Raw genomic sequence first — 16,457 nt, 5'->3', positions numbered from 1 at the left:
GGTTATTACTTATTACATGTTTTGATCTTTAAATAGAGCAACATCAAACTTCTTCCACCAGAAAAAGAAATCAAGTTAAACAATAGGCAATATCTTGAATTAATAAGCTTTATCTTCAATACATATCCAATTCAAATTTTGTTATCTAGTAAAACACCATAATTAACATTTGAAATTATAAGAGCAAAATTAACTGTCGTTGATAGCACCTCAAGGCCGAGAAGAATCATGAAGAAGCCCTCAGGATGGGAGGAGTTCATCCACTAAGTTCCTTCTGCAACTACCCAGTCTGTTAGCAAAAGGGTGGTATAGGAAATATCCTCTGTAGTGATTGTAGTGCTTGTCCCCCTGACTATCCATTCGGTTATGGCTTGTTCCCCTTAGTGCTGGTGAGGCCGTTAGGATTAGTAGCTATCCTTTCTATTTCACTAGCTATAAATACATATACATGTAATGAATAAGAGGAAGACAATGAGAAATTTCAGAAATTCTAGCTTCTTACCTTAATTCTGGAGGTAATTCCTGGCCTCTAATTTAGGAAACATAAGCATACTCTATCAGTCGTGCTTAACTTGTTTTTATTGTTAGGGATTGGTACCCAAAGAAGATTGTCCTGATGGAGAAGTGTGATTTGGTAGCCAGCTAGAGGAACGTTTCTTCTTTAAGCAATGGTTTGTTACCATATTGAATCCAAGAAAAATCAACTCATAGAATGAAAAATACAACTAAGATTACAATTGAATCCAAGAAAAATCCACAAAAAATACTATTAATTCTCACAAAATCAACAAAAAAAAAATTAGATCATTCTTATTGAGGTTCTGTTAACAACTTGCTAGTATGAAACTATGAACAATTTGTTCATACAATATTCTGTGCTAAATTAGTTGGGTTATTCAACATTGTTTAATATGGTTTGTCCTTGTAAAAGTTATGTTGTACGAAATTAAGGAGTGAGTACTAATGTGGAAGAGGAAGTGCAAAGACTACTTGAGAATACTCCTTGTGTAATCAAGTAGATTATAGCACAAAAAAAAAATCAAAGAATTAGATGGCCAATGTCAAAAGAATTTGATACCACAATTAAATGAAGATTCTAATGCCAAAAAGCGAGATGATATTAATTTTGAAAGGAGCTACAAACTACCTTTTTGCATATTTTTTTTTCTTGTATCATAAATATATGCTTAATTTGTTACTCTTTTATTCGTTGTTTTTTATTAAGTCAAAAACTAGATTTTATAATCTAACTCATTGACATTGTTTCCCTCTAACTATATTCTTTTTATTTTTTGAAAGTTTTAAACAATAACTTAATCTGAAATATTTAACCATGTAAGCTCCAAGACTATGGAATTAGCAAGGTTAGACCAAAATCCCAAATGCAGCACTAAAAAACATCAACCTATCACTTCATTCACTTGCAAGCTTGCACTGTAATCAAAACATTTTGAAATAATTATTCAACTTGGAGAAAATAAGGACAAATGAACAGGGTTAACTTAAAATTTAATACAAAGAAAAAATAGGTATCAAATATCAATCATCATCCAGCTAATAGAACATCAACATCAACAAACCACAACAATAAAATATCTTTTGCTTATCAAAAACATAAAAAAAAAAAAAACATCAATAGACAACAGGCTAATTTGTACCAATTACAAATGTTATAGAGGAAATTTCTAGTGTTGGGTTCAGATGATTCAATAGAAACCATCCACTGGTGAAGAAACAAAAGTGACAACTTGACTGAAATGGTCAGCAAATATTGCACACCCGGGACCTCAGCAACCATCTGTATCAACATTTCCAAATCAATATTATCAATAAGAATTGTGCAACACTGTAATAATCCAAAACAAGTTCCAGATTCTAGCATAGACAACAATCAATATTATCTACCATTGGAGTTTGTAAACAGAACATTTGATGGAATTTCTATTTTTTTTTTCAAAAAAGAAAAATAGATTAGAAAGATGATTTCCATCATTTTACTTCCTTAACATTAATTTGCCTCAATAATCCATCACACCAATTACACCACTCAGTATCTACTAGTAAACACCAAAGAACTAATATCCTGTGTAAAGCAAGACTAAGTATATGCCATAAACACTAGGTCAGAAATAAAATCAAGAAAGGCAATCTCTAATCAAACATATTAAAATGTATCCTTTTAACAAATGAAAGCAAATTTAAACAAAATATAAAAACGTTTTTATACTCCACTATACCAACAACAATATAAATTAAGAAACCACATAACTTTAAGACAATATAAAGTATCAACCTTTATATAAATAGAAGGTTTAATTATTTAAACATGTGCCAAGTTGGAAAATAAATCCCTGAAGCTTTCAAAAATTATAAAAGGGTTAAATATATAAATATAGAAATGTTCATGTTTAGTATTTAAAAAATGACTCATCTAATTTTATTCCCTCTGTTTTTTGAAAAATGTAAATTGTAGTTCCTATATTTCAGAAAAATCGTCTCCTTTTAATCTCTAACTTATAGAAATAGGAACCACACGACACATTGTCATAAGTAAAAGATTAAAATGTGACTTTATAGTCCAACTCTTGGACAATCCTTCCAAAAAAAAAAAAACTCTTGGACAACTCTTAACAATTCACAAAATTTAATAAATGGCTTCTCAGTACTATTCATTCAATTAAACCCATTTTAGCTTATTTAAATGTCAAATAAAATTAAACCCCATGATGCAAATTACAACTGCTAAAAAAAAAAGCATTAACACTATACATTCTCAAAATAATTGAAGCCTTATTTTACCTTCTGGATGGTTCCTACTCAGGCCACAGGGTCATATTATCACTTCAACATTTATCTTGATAGCAGGAATGTGGGCAATCTTAGACCAGTGTTTCCCTTTCCGACTTTGATACCTTGCTTCTAGTAAAGGACAACTACCTATCTCCAGTAATTCAAGAGAGGATGGAAGCTGATCTTCGGGCAAGGACTCTAGGCTTTTACAATGCCAGATGGCAAGCTCTGTGAGGGAAGTGAGATGTTGAAGCCCTTTTCCTTCCAACAACTTTAAATCATCTAAATGTCGTAGGGACAGATATTGCAGGGAAGTGGGCAGTAAGCACTCCTTCAACAGGGTGTTAACAACATCTTCCTCCCCAAAACCAGTAATGGAAAGACGAAACAGAGAAGTCAGGCGTTGGAATAAGAAACCTAACTCGTGTTTAGACATCGATGATAGCATTCCAACTTCAACTTCAAGTGTTTGTAAACTGGAAGGCAAACACCTTGGGGGCAATGATGTTAGCTCTGGAAGCCCATTAAGGAATAACCAACAAAGGGCAGGAAGATCAATCTGCTCTGGAAGTGACCTAAGTTTCTTACAATTCCCAACAGCAAGTGTAGTTAATTGGAGAGCATTCGTTCCACCATGAGTAGTAATTGCTTCCATGTTGGGACATTCCTCGATATAAAGAAATTGCAGGGAAGAGAAACCATCTAATGGTAAGGACGCCAGGGAATGGCAGCTTTTGTAAATTGTCAGACATTCAAGTGATATGTATTTGTGGAATGATTCGGGAGACAGAAATTCTAAGTTCTCACAGTTGTAAATTTGAAGTGATTGCAATGACGTTGGCAAGCCACCAGCTGAGAAATAAATCAAATTGGGAATATCAAAAAGAGTCAAACTTTGGAGACAATTGGCACCTAGTCTTATTCTTGGAAAAGATGTCAAGCTGTCACATTTTTCAATTTCAATCCGTAGATTCCTATAAGAAAAGTTGTCAAGCAAGGACAACAAGTCTTCTCCTGCTTCTTTAATATTTATGTCTTCAATTGATGTGTTCCAATGTAGTATCATGATGACCTTTGGAATATGCAGTATCATGATATTCAAATTTTATGTTTATTTGTTATGTTCATAGAAACATTTGTATTTGTCTATAATACACTACAAATGTATGAGATTAACTAATTAACTTTCAAAATCTATTTAAGAGAAAGAGACATATTCTCAACCCATGCATCATTTTCCTATATAAAAAAATATAATAAAATATGTTCAAGAACAAATTCAATATAATCTCTTCTTTAAATGGGAACATAAATGTATAAAAATATATAGAAGAGGAGTACCAAAAGAGATCTCTAATTATAAGTATGTATTATAATTATTAATGTGATTTTAAATAAATTGTATTATCCATGTGAATTAAGTAAAAAATTTCCTACTTACTTTCATGAAGAAAGAAAAACCCTCACGTGTTATATTTTATATATAATTATATTATATTATTACAAAAATAATTAAAAATATAAGAAACTATAATATAATATATTTTTCCTAGAAAATTAAATTTTAAGAAGACATAAAAAATGAAATAATAGAAAAATTAATAGTGTGTTGTTTAAAGTGATTTAAATAAGAAATAAATAATTATTTTCCTAAATTTATTTTTTACTTTATTTTTTCATAGAGAAGTTAATAATCACAATTTCATTGATTTAAATTAATTTTTGTTTTGTAATTAAATATATATTAATTATACTGAATAAATTTTAATTTTAATAAAAATAATCTTTATAAAAAAGTTCATCTCCATGAATTGAGTATAAATTCTTTTATTTGTTTTCATAAAATAGTAAATCCCCATGTGTTATATTTATATATTTTATATTTTAAAAAAAATCTAAATTTCACTTCACATCTTCATAAAATTATTCATCTTCATTTTGAATAATACAAATGATTCAAAAATCATTATGAAGTAAAATTACATTTTCTTGCTTCATATTTTAACTTTTAAGAAAAGTATAAAATTACATTTTCTTGCTTCATATTTTAACTTTTAAGAAAAGTATAAATTTCACTTCATATTTTATATATATAATTTCTATCATTACTAAAAAAATATTTCTCCCCGTAAATTTAATATAGATTTTCTTACTTGATTTTAAAAAAAATCATCTTAATATTTCATATTTTAAATATAATTTATAATTTTCTGACTAATAACAAAAACGTATAATTTTTAACTGTAGTAGAAAAACAAGTTCCTCCCTATTAAGTACAGATTTTTAAATATATAATTTCTATCTTTAATAGAAAAATTCTCTCCAAAAATTAAGTACAGATATAATCACTTTCTTTTAAAAAAATCATTTTCATATTTTATATTTTAAATATAATTTCTATTTTTAACTAATAAAAAAATATACAATTTTTATCTCCAGTAAAAAAAAAATCTTTCCATAAATTAAGTATAGCTTTTGTTACTGGCTTTAAAAAATCATCTTCATATTTTATACATAATTTTTATCTATAGCAAAAAAGATTCTCCCCATAAATTAAGTAAATGTTTTTACTTGTGTTAAAAAAATTATATTTAATATTTTATTTTTTATATAATTACAACCTTTAGGAAAGAAGTTCATCCTCAGTACATATTTTCTTACTTTCTTTGAAAAAATAATTTTGGAATTTTGTATCATAAATATAATTTCTATCTTTAGTGAAAAAGTTCATTATCTTATATTAAATGTTGATATTCTTACTTTTTTTAAAAAAATTATCTTTATATTTTTATATTTATTTTCTATTTTTAGTAAAAAAGAATTACTCTCCTTAAATTAAGTATAAATTTTGTTACTTGTTTTAAAAAAAAAATCAACTTTCCAATATTATTGAGTTTAATTTTTGACAGAAATAATTTTGTACTAAGCTTTACTTAGCTCTAGTCAAACTCCATAAGATCTCTTTCTCATGATAAACTGGAGGATTAATATCATAAACAAATCATCTTCATATTTTATATTTAAATTATAATTTCATTGATTTAAATTTCTTTTTGTTTTGTGATTAAATATATATTAATTTGATTTAATATTTAGTTTAATTTTAATATAAAGAATCTTTAATATAAAAAAGTTCATCTCCATGAATTGAGTATAAATTCTCCTATTTATTTTCATAAAATAGTGCATCCCATGTGTTATATTTATATATTTAGAAAAAGTCTAAATTTTACTTCATATCTTCATAAAATTATTCATCTCGATTTTGAATAATGCAAAGGATTAATTAATCATTATGAAGTAAAATTATATTTTCTTACTTCATATTTTACCTGTGAAGAAAAGTATAAGTTTCACTTAATATTTTATATATAACAATTTCTATCTTGTTAAATATATAATTTAAATATTTTTTATTTTTTTCTAACTGGTAAAATATATAATTTCTATTATTACTAATAAAAAGTTTCTCCCTATAAATTAAATATAGATTTTCTTACATGATATAAAAAATTATCTTCATATTTCATATTTTATATATAATTTTTACCTTTAGCAAAAAAGTTTCTCCCCCTAAATTAAGCAAAAAAAAAAAAAAATTCTTACTTGCTTTAAAAAATAATTTTTATATTTTATATTTTATTTTTTTCTATGTAACTAATATTTTTAGGAAAAAAATTCCTCCTCAAAAATTAAATATAAAATTTCTTACTTTCTTTAAAATTCATCTTCATATTTTGTATTTTATATATAATTTTTATCTTTAGTAAAATAAGTTCGTTCTTGTATATTAAGTATTGATATTTGCACTTGCTTTTAAAAGATTATATTTATATTTTATATTTATTTTCTATCTTTAATAAAAATATTGTTCTTCTTAAATTAAGTATAAACTTGATTACTTAATTTTTTTTAAAAAAATCATCTTTTGAGTAGTACTTAAGTTAAACAATAAGCAATATCTTGAATTAATAAGCCTAATCTTCAATATATATCCAATTCAAATTTTGTTATCTAGTAAAAAAAAACATAATTAACATTTGAAATTATAAGAGCAAAATTAACTGTCATGCTTAACTTGTTTTTATTGTTTGGGATTGGTACCCAAAGAAGTTGCCCTGTTGGAGAAGTGTCCTTTGGCAGCCAGCTAGAGGAACGTTTCTTATTTAAGCAATGGTTTGTTACCATGGAAAATGGGAATGAAAAATACAACTAAGATTACAATTGAATCCAAGAAAAATCAACAAAAAAATACAATTAATTCTCACAAAGTCAACAAAAAATTTAAGATCATTCTTATCGAGGTTCTGTTAACAACTTGTTAATATAAAACTATGAACAATTTAGTCATACAATATTCTGTGCTAAATTAGTTGGGTTAATCAAAGTTGTTTTATATGGTTTGTCCTTGTAAAAGCCATGTTGTACCAAACTAAGGAGTGAGTATTAGTGTGGGAGAGGAAGTGCAAAAAGTACTTGTGATTACTCCTTGTGTAATCAGGTTGATTATAGTGCTAAAAAAATCAAATAAAAATAAAAGAATTAGACGGCCAATGCCAAAAAAATTTGATTCCACAATTAAGTGAATATTCTAATTCCAAAAAGTATGGGTACCTAGATGATATTAATTTTGAAAGGAGCTACAAATTATCCTTTTACTTTTTTTTTCTTGTATAATAAATATATCCTTAATTTGTCACACTTTTATTAGTTGTTTTTATTAATCAAAATCTGGATTTTATAATCTAACTCATTGACATTGTTTCCCTGTAACTATATTTTTTTTATTTTATTTTTAAGTTTTGAACAATAAATTAATATGAAATATTTAACAATGTAAGCTCCAAGACTATGGAATTAGCAAGGCTAGACCAAAATCCCAAATGCAGGAGTAAAAAAACATCAACCTATCACTTCATTCAACTTGGAGAAAATAAGGACAAATGAACATATTAACTTAAATTTTAATACAAAGAAAAAATAGGTATCAAATATCAATCATCATCCAGCTATCCAAAACAAAATCTAATTTCTGATATGCATAAAATTGGATGGTCCCACACTATTATAAATATAATCCAATACATTCTGGTTTTATAAAGATAATTTCACTCCTGGAAAACCAGATAATAGAACATCAACAAACCACAACAATAAAATATCTTTTGTTTGTCAAAAACATAAAAAAAAATCAATAGACAACAGGTTAATTTGTATCAATTACAAATGTTATAGAGGAAATTTTTAGAAACCATCCACTGGTGAAGAAACAAAAGTAATAACTTGACTGAAATGGTCAGCAAATATTACGTGCCCGGGACCTCAGCAACCATCTGTATCAACATTTCCAAATCATGTTATCAATAAGAATTGTGCAACACTGTATTAATCCAAAACAAGTTCCAGATTCTAGCATAGACAACAATCAATATTATCTACCATTTGAGTTTGTAAACAGAACATTTGATGGAATTTATATTTTTTTTTCAAAAAAGAAAAATAGATTAGAAAGATGGATTCCATCATTTTACTTCCTTAACATTAATTTGCCTCAATAATCCATCACACCAATTACAACACTCAACATCTACTAGCAAACACAAAAGAACTAATATCCTGTGTAAAGCAAGACTAAGTATATGCCATAAACACTAAGTCAGAAATAAAATCAAGAAAAAACAATCTCTAATCAAACATATTAAAATATATCCTTTTAACAAATGAAAACAAATTTAAACAAAATATAAAAAGGTTCTTATACTTCACTATACAAACAACAATCTAATTTAAGAAACCACATGCCTTTAAGACAATATAAAGTATCAACCTTTATATAAATAGAAGGTTTAATTATTTAAACATGTGCCAAGTTGGAAAATAAATCCCTGAAGCTTTCAAAAATTATAAAAGGGTTAAATATATAAATATAGAAATGTTCATGTTTGGTATTTAACAAATAACTCATCTAATTTTATCCCCTCTTTTTTGAAATATGTAAATTGTAGTTCCTATTTTTCAGAAAAATGGTCTCCTTTTAATCTCTAACTTATAGAAATAGGAACCACAAGACGCATTGTCATAAGTAAAAGATTAAAATGTGACTTTATAGTCCAACTCTTGGACAATCATTCCTAAAGAAAAAGAAAAAAAAAACTATTGGACAACTCTTAATAATACACAAAATTTAATAAATGGCTTCTCAGTACTATTCATTCAATTAAACCCATTTTAGCTTATTTAAATGTCAAATAAAATTAAACCCCATGATGCAAAGTACCACTGCTAAAAAAAAGCATTAACACTATACATTCTCAAAATAATTGAAGCCTTATTTTACCTGGATGGTTCCTACTCATGCCACAGGGTCATATTATCACTTCACCATTTATCTTGATAGCAGGAATGTGAGCAATCTTAGACCAGTGTTTCCCTTTCCGACTTTGATACCTTGCTTCTAGTAAAGGACACTTCCTTATCTCCAGTAATTCAAGAGAGGATGGAAGCTGATCTTCGGGCAAGGACTCTAGGCTTTTACAATGCCAGATGGCAAGCTCTGTGAGGGAAGTGAGATGTTGAAGCCCTTTTCCTTCCAACAACTTTAAATAATATAAATTCCGTAGGGACAGATATTGCAGGGAAGTGGGCAGTAAGCACTCCTTCAACAGGGTGTTAACAACATCTTCCTCCCCAAAACCAGTAATGGAAAGACGAAACAGAGAAGTCAGGCGTTGGAATAAGAAACCTAACTCGTGTTTAGACATTGATGATAGCATTCCAACATCAACTTCAAGTGTTTGTAAACTGGAAGGCAAACACCTTGGGGGCAATGATGTTAGCTCTGGAAGCTCATTAAGGTATAACCGACAAAGGGCAGGAAGATCAATCTGCTCTGGAAGTGACCTAAGTTTCTTACAATTCCAAACATCAAGTGTAGTTAATTGGAGAGCATTCGTTCCACCATGAGTAGTAATTGCTTCCATGTTGGGACATTCCTCGATACGAAGAAATTGCAGGGAAGAGAAACCATCTAATGGTAAGGACGCCAGGGAATGACAGCTTCTGCCAATTACCAGAGATTCAAGTGATGTGTATTTGTGCGATGATTCGGGAGACAGAAATTCTAAGTTCTCACAGTGGGAAATGTGAAGCGATTGCAATGACGTTGGCAAACCATCAGCTGAGAAGGAAATCAAATTGGGCATATCAAAAAGAGTCAAACTTTGGAGACAATTGGCAGCTAGTATTATTCTTGGCAAAGATGACAAGCTGTCACAGTTTTCAATCCGAATATTCCTATAAGAAAAGTTGCCAAGCAAGGACAACAAGCCATCTCCTGCTTCTCTAATCTTTATTTTTTCAATTGATGTGTTCCAATGTAGATCATGCGATTTTGCCTCTAGCTGGTTACACTCTGATATACTAACCTCTGTCAATGAAGGTAGATGGTTGGGCAAGTTTCCTCTCAACTTGGGGCATTCTGATAAACTCAAACGCTTAAGGCAAGGAAAAGGAAATTTGCGGCCTTCACCTTCAAATGGTAGCCACTCTTCCCACTCTGACATCTCTTCGAACTGGATACTCTCCAACAATGGAAATGGTTGAAATGAAAGAGAACCCCCATTGTTGTAGTAGAATTCCTCACCAACTGTCTTCACCATTTTCATCCTTTCTATCACAAGCTCCTTGAGAGAAGGTAGTTGTCCAAATGGTGGAAGTGAAAAACAATAGTTGCAATCAGTGATGCAAAGGACTATAACATAAGAATACGAATAGTCACTCAACCATTTAGGAAAGCTTGTGCCACTGTAGTATCTTATGCTGAGTTTCTTTAAATTTGTCGATGGTTGCAGGTTCTGAAGTACGTCTTTCTCAATTTGTGAATCTTGTGGCTCACTGCCCCACTCCAGCGTAAGCTCCTCAATGTGCTCTTTCTTCTTTAAGTCAGCTTGAACAGCATCCTTGGGATCAACAACATTTTGTAGCCTCAAAATGGAAAGCGTACCTTGCAAGTAAGGAAACTTTCTTAATTCTCTTATAGTTACTCCATTTTCTCTGCCTACAACAAAAGAAGTCAACACACGGAGATCTTGTAGCTTGCTTATTTGTGATGGCATCTCCCACAAATTTGTGCCTCTAATATCAAGGTGGCGTAGATTGACCAAATTTCCTATCTGTTCAGGCAGCCGATTGATGGAAGTATAGGAAAAGTCAAGATACCGTAAGAGTAACAAATCTCCTATCTGTTCAGGCAACTCCGTAAGAGATTCACAATTTGATAATTTCAAAGTCTGCAAATTGTAAAGCCTAAAGGCTGCATCTGGCAAACTTTTGATGGAAGTATAGGAAAGGTCAAGATACCGCAATAGTACCAAATTGCTTATTGAATCAGGCAGCTCAGTGATATTTCTGTAGCTAAACAAGGACAATGTTCGCAGATATGTTAGTTTTGGCAGCCAATCATGAGTCACCTTTTTGGATACACAATAAGGATAAGATCCATATCCATATAGTGGTAAAAAGCAGCGCAAAAACTTTAGCTCATACAAACACTCAAATCTTTTAGAGGCATCATGCTCTCTTTGAGGATATGTCAAATGGCGAACATTTAATGGGACTTCTCCTCCTTCAAAGTAACAAGATCTCTTACCAGAGACTAGTCTGGCTAAATCGTAAATAAGGTCATGCATTTGAAATTGTTCCTTTCCCTCATTTTTGTCTTTTTCAATTAAAGATCTAGATAACAATTCATTAAAGTAATCTTCACCTATTGATTCCATTGCTTTCTCTCCGTGGATTTGTGGAAGAAAGCCTTCAGCCATCCATAACAGAATCAATTCCTTCCTATCCAACAAATATTGTCTTGGAAAAATTGAGCAATAGGCAAAACATCTTTTCAGATGTGGTGGAAGATGAAGATAACTTATGCATAAAGCTGCTAAAACTTCATTATTTGCCCACATGTTGCTGTTCAGAATTCCATTCCAATACTCTGCATCAACATTTGATCGCAAAAGACCTCCCAATGTTTTGGCTGCTAATGGTAGACCCTTGCATTTTGTTGCAATTTGTCTACCAATTTCTGCTAGGATTGGATATTTGTCATATCCTTGATTTCCAAATGCATGTTTAGCAAGTATACACCAACAGTTGTCATCCGTAAGAATCTTCAGCTCATGAATGGGAAATGTACGAGTGATTTCTGCAATTCTGTGATGTCGGGTTGTCACAATGATTTTGCTTCCCTTTTTCCCACAGCTAAAAGGGGCTATTAGTTGATCCCAATCATGATACTGCATATTCCAAAGGTCATCGAGCACAAGCAAAATTTTTTTATCTTTAAAGGTGTTCTTCAATTCAACACGAAGAGCATCAAAATTAGTAATATCACAAGTTTTAGAAGTGGCAGATTCAACAATTGCCTTTGTTGCCTTAAACACATCAAAAGGATCAGATACCCATGCCCAAGCTTTGAGATCGAAATGGTTCTGCACTGCATCATCATTTAAAAGGCTCTGAGCAAGGGTTGTTTTTCCAAGACCTCCCATGCCCCATATTGTCAGCACTTGTATGTGATTATTATTCTCATCTTCATCAGAGAAAAGCATGCTCAACAGCTTCTTTTTGTCATCGTCTCTTGCAACAACATATTCCACCGATCGATCTGTATCTTTTCTGTAAGAGACTCTGCCAGCGACAATTTTCAAACCGAGACTATCTATCTGTTTAAGAAAATTTTCTAGCCTTCTAGATATTGCTTCAAGCTTGGAATTCATGCTCCTATAGAATTGATTAAAGGGAGAAGAAAGTAATGACCTCACCTGGCTAGTAAAGGTTTTAAATTCTCCCTCCACCTTGCACCTCAGAGAATCTGTGTTGATTTCATCCAACAAATCCTCAGCGTCTAGAACAGCATCTTTCAACTCATTAAGCCATGCCTTCACTGCTGAATTAGTGATCTGTTTCTCCTCAGCATCATTGAGCACAGCATTGAGTGTCAACAGCTTTATCTTCAGCTCGTCCAAGAGAGAAACATTCAGCTTTCTATTGGCAAAGAAATCTCGAAACTCCGCAGAAGTTATCCTATCCAACAAGATCTCCACAGAAGCAGAGATAAGTGCCTCTCCCACCATAGCTAAGGCCATTTCTTCCCTAGTTTTGCAAATAGTATCAGATCTCTGAAGCTTTAGTCAAATGCTGAAGGTGATATGGTAGCTTGTGAGGAATTAAAGTATTATAATGATTAAGTCGTGACATTGTTTTGATTTCACAATGATGTAAAGGCGTTAACCGCTTTCTTTTTTTATCATAAATAAATATTGACTGAACAATAGTTTATTCGGTCATCGTTGTAAATCTGCTGCACATTACATGTTAGTTGATACCTCAATAATGCTAATATTTTATTTGCCTCTGTCGTTGAGAAAACAAAGAATAGTACGGTAGTTTATTTCCTTTAATGTGACCATCCAACCACTCTGCATTTGGACTTTTTCAATGTATACTTCTTCAGTCCTTCCTGATTTCTTCTGCCTATGAAATGTAATAATACAGTGAATTTCAGATAAAAAAATCTTAAATAAGAGTTTCATTATGCATTTTTATGAATTCCTAAAACTGGACACCTCCCTCATTCCTCAATTTGTTTGTTTAATGCTTTTAAATCAGCATTCGTGATATCATGTTCAATTATGCAAATATTATTTGCTTAGTATATATCTTAGATGCCATATATCATTTACACTATTAAACTCTCCTAAACGGCCTACACTCTCGCGCATGTAATTAATTTGTTGTAGAAAGAGTTAGATTCCCCACTCTTTTGTCTTTAATTGATTCGGAATCCTTACAAGAAAAGCTATGAGATTAACTCTTAGAACATTGCAACATTGCTTACAAAGTTTGCTGGGTGTAGTCAATTTTCACTTTGGCAAAGTATGTATTAGGTAGTTGAAAGTTTTAAACTCTTAGAACATTGCAACACAACGCATCAAATTAAACTTCTTGTGCAACTGCTTCATCCCACGCTCTATGCCTTGCAAGTCCAACTTTGCCAAAAAGGGTATGAAGTCACCAATGTTGAAGTACCCAGCAACGGTCACGAGCTCAACCACCATGTCCTTGAACTCGTTCGACTCCGAACCTTTCGTCACGAACAAACGACGGCTCAGTATCACTCAACCGATCATATTGGTCATGGAGTATGTCAACATCACCGCCACCACCATGGCCTCACCTCTCTTGCTACAATCATGCATTGCACGAAGCATGTACCCTATCTCTTCATTTCGAACTTGGGCCCAATCATCAACAGCTTTTCCTCCAAGCATGTGCAAGTTGCTTAGTTTCCTAAGCAACTTCCACCGTTGCCGTAATGAGCAAACACCATATCCTGTGAACATGAACAGATCCAAAATAGAGGAGGAGCCAAAAGTGAAAAGATATACACATGTAAGTATCTTAGTATCTTATAAAACTATATATAGAGAGAGAGAAAGAGAGGAGTTCACTTATTTTAAGAATCTCCTGTTTGGATCAGTACCGTGCAATTTTATTTTATTTAAATCCAAACCGATTCATTTATGAACCATTTTATAAAAATGGTTTGGTTAATCCAACGTTTATTTTGTATAGTGGGTTGGTTTAATTTTTTAAAATGGCTTGCGTTTATTTATGTTTGGTGAGGTTAAATTCAATTATTCATTTTATACCTATATATGAATCGATTTTTGTAAAGAATTCAACAAAAACGACTTGAACCACTTTTAAATCGGACCATTTTTATAAAGAGGATCAGTTTGGTTTTTTCTTCAAAACAGTTAGATTTTTTCAAAGTGGCTTAGTTCAGTTTTCAATCAGTTAATGCATTGGTTCAAATTTTTTTCACACCCTAATTTGGATAAACTTATCAATAAACACATGTATGAAAAGAAAATATTAGAAAATAAATTAAGTTTCTCATATAAATTAAAATTAATTTATAAAAATTCTCTCATTAACTTCTTTGCAAATTAATTAAATTCTATTCAACACTTAGTGAGAGAGAAAAAAATATATAACTATATATAATAAGTGATATGATATGATAAGAAGAACAAAAATTAAAAATGAGTGACATTAATGGTGTGTTCAAAATATATATAAAAAAAATGGAGTTTGTAAAGATCATAAATTACTCTTATTATAAAAGTTGAATAAGGAGGCGATGCATTCCTACCTGTGCATCATAAGCTAAATGGGTTGCACCAGCAATGGAGGGCTGGTTAGAGAAGTTTTGTTCAAGGGTTTTGAGGAAAGGCATGATAATTGCCCAAATATCGTTGTTAACGAACTCATATTAACGTCGACTTTTCCAAAACCGATATTAACGAACTAATGTTAACACTGGTTTTTTTTTTTCCTTCCAAAAAATGATGTTAACCAACTCATGTTAACATTGATTTTTCTAGAAAACTGGTGTTGTGTTAGTTAAATTAAATCATCAGACTCTTCCTCTTCTCGCGCTCATTCTAAACCAGTTGTCTCGTTTTCTCTCATTCTCTTTCTCACTCCTGCGCCATCCTTCTCACACACTCTCTGCGGTGGCACCATCACGTTCTTCCTGTCACCATTCTTGTGCTGCCGTTCTCTGTCTCTCGCATTCTCGCGCTGCCGTTCTTGCACTTATGAAAGGTTAGTCTTATGTAATTCGTGTTTCTCGCGTTTTCACTCACTCACGAAAGGTCACTCACTCACGACAAGCAGGGGCTCATTATTGGTTTTGATGGTGTTGGTGCGTAATGCTTGTAGATGCTTGTTTCTTTGTTTGCTTTTGATGGTGTTGGTTTCAGACCCTAATTTCATCAGGGTATAACGTTTTATCATTGCCAATCGAATTGTGGCATTTGGCACCGGTTACAGTGCAGGGGCAAGGGGTCACTCAGGGTTTTGATGGTTGCTTGTTAGATCCAGAAACAAAGCCACAATGAAGGGCAAAATGGTCTTTTCAAGAAGATTTCTGACCCTAAATACGCCCAGACTAGCATCTAGCTCGTCTGGGCTAAGAGAAAACTTCAGCCATAAGCAAGCCACTCGCCTAGACGAGTAGATACCTTCATCCCTAAGCAAGTAGCTCGCCTGCGCGAGTTTTCCCCTGCACTAAATGGTTTTTTCTATAAATAGCCATCCAGGGGAAGAGGTGTAACATCCCATTTTTTTCATAAATAAATTTAAAAAGTTTTTTTAGTAAAAATAATAAAAATAAATAAATAGAGTAAATAATAGGTTGTAAATGCCCCTAGCTATAAATAGCAACATGCTAGGTTTTTCAAACTGACTTCTCAGTCTCCTCTGCCTCTTATTTTCGTTTTTCCCCTTCTCCTCTCAAAACCCTTTCTTTTTCCCACAACTCACTAAACCTATCTCAGAAAAACGATGATCTTGGACCCATTCAACGTTGGATCGTCGTGAAATTTAAACACCAGGTTCACAATCGCTAGAGATGTTTGGAAATTTTATCGGAGCAGTCGGAGGAATAACTGAAGGAATCTCATGGAACCGCTAGAGATGCTGCTATCACTGGCTAAAGACACGTGAATCCACTCAGAGGTAAGGGATGAGTTATTCATGATTGGGGATTAGTGAGAACATGTGTAGGGATCCTTAGAGTATCAATTAGAATGAGTTTTGGG

At 31.6% G+C, this 16,457-nt stretch overlaps 1 protein-coding gene across 5 annotated transcripts; it reads right to left on the bottom strand.

Annotated features, from left to right (window-relative positions):
- Nucleotides 1–70: 70 nt before the first annotated feature.
- Nucleotides 71–13,092, bottom strand: LOC114403185 (putative disease resistance RPP13-like protein 1). Of its 5 annotated transcripts, none has more exons than XR_003664608.1 (5): nucleotides 10,166–13,092; nucleotides 2,800–3,846; nucleotides 1,659–1,798; nucleotides 503–704; nucleotides 71–432 (listed from the first exon to the last, which is right to left on the bottom strand). XR_003664608.1 is itself a non-coding variant. In XM_028365976.1 (3 exons), exons 1-2 carry the CDS (start codon nucleotides 12,930–12,932, stop codon nucleotides 2,831–2,833), a joined length of 3,783 nt encoding a protein of 1,260 aa, XP_028221777.1. In that variant the 5' UTR covers nucleotides 12,933–13,092; the 3' UTR covers nucleotides 1,438–1,798; nucleotides 2,800–2,830. The 5 variants fall into 5 exon arrangements, 3 of the variants coding, with proteins under 3 accessions (XP_028221777.1, XP_028221778.1, XP_028221779.1); XR_003664609.1 differs by having other exon boundaries at nucleotides 71–386; XM_028365976.1 differs by lacking the exons at nucleotides 71–432; nucleotides 503–704 and having other exon boundaries at nucleotides 1,438–1,798.
- Nucleotides 13,093–16,457: the final 3,365 nt, after the last annotated feature.

Source organism: Glycine soja, chromosome 20 (assembly GCF_004193775.1).
Source record: "Glycine soja cultivar W05 chromosome 20, ASM419377v2, whole genome shotgun sequence".
Classification (NCBI taxonomy): domain Eukaryota; kingdom Viridiplantae; phylum Streptophyta; class Magnoliopsida; order Fabales; family Fabaceae; genus Glycine; species Glycine soja.
Note: the sequence above shows the minus strand (reverse complement) of the source record. Positions and strands in the feature narration are given on the sequence as shown.